This window comes from Silene latifolia, chromosome X (assembly GCF_048544455.1).
Source record: "Silene latifolia isolate original U9 population chromosome X, ASM4854445v1, whole genome shotgun sequence".
Lineage (NCBI taxonomy): Eukaryota > Viridiplantae > Streptophyta > Magnoliopsida > Caryophyllales > Caryophyllaceae > Silene > Silene latifolia.
The window spans coordinates 18,895,063-18,900,694 of NC_133537.1; the positions used below are offsets into that span (position 1 = coordinate 18,895,063).

The window sequence follows — 5,632 nt, forward strand, 5'->3', positions numbered from 1 at the left end:
TGTGGGAGTTAGAGGGTGTGACGGGTGATTGGGATAAAAACACGAGGAGGCCGATGGTTGTTGAAGGGGGGTGTGGCTGGGTAAGGCCGAGAGAGGGGTGGCATAAAATCAATGTCGATGCGGGTGTGGCGGAAGGGGTGGGTACGGGGTTAGGGATGGTGTGTAGGGATGATACGGGAAGTGTGCTATGGGGGGTGACCGTACAAGAGAGGAGAATCGTCTCACCGGAGGTAGCCGAAGCTTTGGCGGTGTTACATGGACTAAAGGAGGCCAAAGATGCTGGACTTCCCTTAGTCGTGATCGAGAGCGATTGCCGAGGAGTGATCGAGGACCTCAAGAGCTATCGATCAGGGCGGAGCGAGCTTTCTTTAATTTATAAGGATATTTTGAGTTTTTGTAATTTTTTTGAGTCTGTTTCCTTTAATTGGTTGTTGTCTTTGGCTTGCGATGATTTAATAGTAAGGAATTAACCCTGACGGGTTTTTATCAACAACAAAAAAAAAAAATGCAGTTGTAGGGGCTTGATCGCTCGTTTTTTAAAGGTAGAAGATTAGAAGATTGCTTCTACCACTGAGCCACTACGGTTTGATGAATTATTGGCACACAAATAAATATATATATTCGTTTTTCTTTTTTTTTTTAAAAAAAAAAAAAATTAATGGGGGTGAGTCCTGAGGGCTCAGCACCCCCTATAAATCCATCCATGGTTAATTGATTAGTTGATATGACTGCTATAAATATTTAATTTCTTACCAGACAATAAATATCATGGGCTACATCACAATAGTGTAAAATCATAAAAACTCAAAATGCGACTAGATATGAAATAGGGTCACCATCTGAAAACACCATATTTGGGTTCTTGACGCGTGAAAAGACAACGACTTGGTCCGATCATTTAAGAGCGTAGTTGCCATTTTAGTTTCTAATGTCTTGAGTTCACTATCTATGCGCATCAAAACATAACAAATATGGGTCACTCAAGGACTCTAGTTATGGGACCCCACATCTTATGTTTACGCACATTTTATTAGCCAATCATAGCAATCGGATAGTGATCTTCTAACTATTCTAGGCCGTGTTCAGAATGAATACACAAAATCTCATTGAAGACGGCACGTATCCGTCACTTTGGAGTGACGGATACTATTTCCTCTCACAAATGACCCAAATAGAGGAGAGGGTGAAGCACATGGGGTGCCCCCACCTTGTCCCCCCTATACATTTTGTGAGTGGTATTACCCGTCACTTGCTCCGACCCGTTTTCAGCAAGATTAACTGTAATGCATAACTCTCGATTGAAATTGCCGTCTCTTGATTATGATTGGAATAACTAAGACCATTCCCAAGCAAATATCGTCCTAATTAGGTTGCGATCCGGTTTTACTCTTAATCCAACCTTATTTATCTTGACCCACTTTTACCTTCCCAAACAGAAGGTCACGACTTAGGTCATCAACCCAATTATTTCCCAAATTTTCTACACCATCAAAACTTCTCTCTCTCTCTTACTTTTTCATAACTTATTTACTAACAAATACAACTATGTAATTTTGTAAATATGTAAATTAAAGAAAAGCTACTCCAATATGTTAGGTATATTATTTTTATTTCGTACATTTGAAAAAAATAAATAAATAACAATGTTAAAAAAAAATTTATTAGGTGACGGTCTTATTTGAAATTTTAATCGAATTTGGCGGTCTTATTTAGAATATTAATGTATTGGTCCTATTAACGAACGCATTTGAAAAATTAGTTGACGGTCTTATTTAGAATATCACTCAAGAAAATTAACAAACACAAATAAAATAAAGAAAAAGATGGAATAAATTCATCAACATGAACATAAAACCCAAATCAATTCCCAAAAAAATGAAACACAATTAAAATAAAATAAATAAAAAGAAACACAAAAAACCCCAAATCATCAATTGTTGTTCTCTTAAATTATGCAAACCAACATTCATCAACATAAACATTTTTCTGTAGGGAAAAGAAGAACTTTACTAGGGACATTTTTTTTAATGCGGTAACCAATGGGAACATGACACATATAACTATATAAGGTCATTTAATGGATCAACTTGCTCCACCTTGGATTACCAATTGACCTTTTCTTCTCAAAGGTCATCATAATCATCTAAGAAGGTCATCCTAATTATCTTATTAATGGGTAATTAACATGGCCCAACAAGGTCATGACCTCCCTCATGACCTTGCTTGGGCATGGTCTAAGTCCACAAGTGACATACCTAGTGCTGAAATGAGAGAGGAAACAACACTCTTTACACAATTGTTGTCTATATAAGGTGACCAGTAACTCTCTCATAAGACAATAGTTTTCGTAACGGGCTAAATATGTTCTCACTAATATGGAGTATAGCACAAACCTTTGTTAGTTCCTACTTCCTACGCATGCTCATTTCGTCTTATCGACCATATTTGCCTTATTTTGAATTTAAGACAGATATTACAATCTTAATCAAGAATTGATGACTATATCATTTTATTTGGAGTTTTTTTGTCAAAAACTACCTAATATTCACCTCATTTTCATAAATACTACCTAAAGTTTTTAATTTTGCGAGAAACTACCTAAATTTTCTTGACTTTTGTCGGACACTACCAAATTGAAAAATCCGATCAAATTAGACAAAATTCTAACTCGAAAACATTATTTTTAGCATTGAACATAAATTATTTACTATACTTAACCACCGGCAACTGTTTTGATTAGCTACTAACACGTTTATTTCAATTTGTTTTACTACAATTTTGACTAGTTTGGCCGAGATTGTGGCTAATTTGGACAAAATTATGATTAATTCGATTGACATTTTGACTTATTTGTCCTAATTTTAGTTAATTTGGAAAAAAATTGTCGAATTTGCTCATTAATTTCAATTTGGTAGTTTTCAACAAAAGTAAAAAAATATTAGGTAGTTTCTCGCAAAATTAAAAACTTTAGGTAGTATTTATGAAAATGAGGTAAATATTAGGTAGTTTTTGACAAAAAACTCTTTTATTTTATATAAATGTGGCCATATAAAGTGCAACAATTATAAAGAAACAATTACAACATCAACAACACTACATGTACACAAATGAGTGACAACTATGACAAGGCAACACTCCATCCATTTGAAGAAAGCACAATCAAAATTTGATGAGATCATCCTCACAAGAGCAGCTCACAATCCCAATTGATAAATAAAAAACATAAAGACATGAAGTAACCAAGCATTAACACTTGCAAAAATCAATATCACTTCCAAAATATACTTTTTACAATTGGTATTATAATCAACATAACTTCATTCCTAGCCCAATAGATTAAACATAATAAGAAGAAGAAAAACCTGTCTAAGCAATAACAATAACTTCAATTACATTACCAGTTTACCACTACTACAAAGACATTAAAAACTACTAATTTCCAAGCAAAATTACACAAGATTAACACTGATACCACCCTAATTAATGCCAAGACGAAACCGTAAGCAGAGGAACATCACCCCAAGCTAATGATAGAAACCCGGGTGACGAATCGTCTAATTTATACGACGAACTATAATTATAATTCCACAATAATAACTTAGCTTGACTATTTGCGTAATGACTAAAGGCTACCGGCTCGAAACCGGCATTTTCCATTAATCCTTTCCACTCTTCTTTACTTGCCATCCTTTCTCTTTCGGTTCCCGGTAATTCTGGTCCAACACACCCCATAATCCTCCGCCCGTAAATAAACCGTTCTATTTCACTCCGGTCGGATGAGTCCCGGTCCATGTTTGGCTCAAGCGAATCGAAAACAGCTGAGTAATATTTAAGAGCGGTTTTAAACCGAGGTAAAAACCCGACCCGATTTAACCCGACCTCGTACTCACCTAATGTGAGTATATCAGGGTTTAATGATTTAGCCAACTTTAGCGCCGCCATCACAGGTTTTGCACTTTCGTCTAATAAATTAAACAGCTGGAGCATAAAGTTAACGGCTAGTACCTCATCCGGGTCGACCCGGAAACACGACCCGTTTAGCTCGGTAACGGGTGTGAGAATCGGGTCGAACTCGAAATTGAGATCTAGAACTTTTGCGAAGTCTCGAAGACGGTTACCTGTTGCTAGGAGGAGTTGAGCGGGTGTTGGGCCGAGACCCGGGGCGGGAATACCGGAGATCCGAATACTATCGGGTTTTCCATTAGGCCGGGTTGCTAGAGCTTGTAACAAGGCGGCCCATTGGACTCCTTGAACTATACCGAAATCGATAATATGGATACGGGTCGAGTTATCCGTTGCTTCGAGGATTGCTTGGTTTGCTGTCAAGTGAGCAAACTTGGAGTAGGGACACGCGTCGTTTAATGCTTTGTATGAGAGCGTAAACTCCTCAGACGTCGTCGTTTCGGTGTCGAACTCAGTTGAGGAGAGTCGGGAGTAGAGCGCTTCGGAGAAGTAGTGAGTGACTCGCTGAGTCGGATCGCCGTGTTGGGAAACCGAGTCTCTGAGTCGAGCGAGTGATCTGAGAGCGAGTTTGGGTTCTGTTTCGGTGAGTTTTGCGCAGTCGAGTAAAGCGGTGAATAGCGGCGGCCATGAGGTGGTGTCTTGGTCTGGAAGGACGTCGTCTTGGTCGTGTTCTAAAACGACTTCGTTTGGAGTTGGTATTGGGCTGGGCTTTGGAGAAGAGTGGGCCCAATCAGCAACGGTCGTATTATTATTATTATTATTATTATTGTGGGAGAAGATGGCGCGAGAGATATCGGCGGTAGTGGAAGGGGGGCAGGTGGCGATGGAGAAGGGGTCAAGGGTGGTGAAGTCAGCAGGAGCGTGATGCCAGGTGTCAGAAGAGGATTGGATGATAGGAAGAGAAGCAGGTCCAATCAAACCCTCCATCCACTCGTCGGAGTCGAACTCAGTAGCGGGGGCAGCACCAGCGGCACTGCAGAAATCTACAAATTGAGAGAAGTGGAAGCCGTGATCGTCGGCGTCGAAGACAGGGGTGGAAGTAGCTATGGAGAGAGGAGGGCTGGGGGAGATGGAAGGGGCCCACGGGGGTAAACAAAAGGGATTAAATTGAGGCGGCGGAGGATGAGTGTGGAGTGGGCCAGGAGGGTGGTTGTGGTGGTGTTGTTGTTGCTGCTGCTGCTGTTGTTGTTGGTTGATGACTTGTTGGGCGATAGCCATGAGATTACCGCTATCAGAAGGAGCGCACATATAAGCCATTTGAGAGAGAAAGAGAGGGAGGAAGGTGTTTAGGACATTAGAGATAGAGGGTAAAGACGACGAAGGATGAGACAGAGAGGGTAGGGTAGTAGGGAGGAGGTGGGGAGAAGAGAGAGGGTTTTGAAAGAGAGAGAGATTAATGAATTATTCAAAGGTAGGGGAGAGAGATTTTGAGAGGAGTGAGAGTAGGGAGGAGAGTGTGTATCTTTGTTTTTTGGGATTATTTATTAGAGGAGTAATAAAGGACAAAATCACTGATTAATTACGCCCAAATCGAGATGTCAGTGGGCCTCTCTCACTACACTATTGATTTTTTTTTTTATAAGGTATGAAAATTAGATTAATGTAAGATTAACTTATCTCATCCTTTCGAATGAGAGAGTTAAGTTGAAACCACCGGTTTTCAAATCAC

The 5,632-nt window shown here is 39.6% G+C and overlaps 1 protein-coding gene across 1 annotated transcript; it reads right to left on the bottom strand.

The window, feature by feature from the left end:
- Window positions 1-3,236: 3,236 nt before the first annotated feature.
- On the bottom strand, window positions 3,237-5,429 carry LOC141623084 (SCARECROW-LIKE protein 7-like). Its single transcript, XM_074439132.1, has one exon. The coding sequence runs from the start codon at window positions 5,218-5,220 to the stop codon at window positions 3,481-3,483; it is 1,740 nt and encodes a 579-aa protein (XP_074295233.1). The 5' UTR covers window positions 5,221-5,429; the 3' UTR covers window positions 3,237-3,480.
- Window positions 5,430-5,632: the final 203 nt, after the last annotated feature.

Excerpts from the sequence above, each read along its gene's own strand:
- LOC141623084 (XM_074439132.1), bottom strand. The coding sequence starts at position 5,220 with ATGGCTTATATGTGCGCTCCTTCTGATAGCGGTAATCTCATGGCTATC.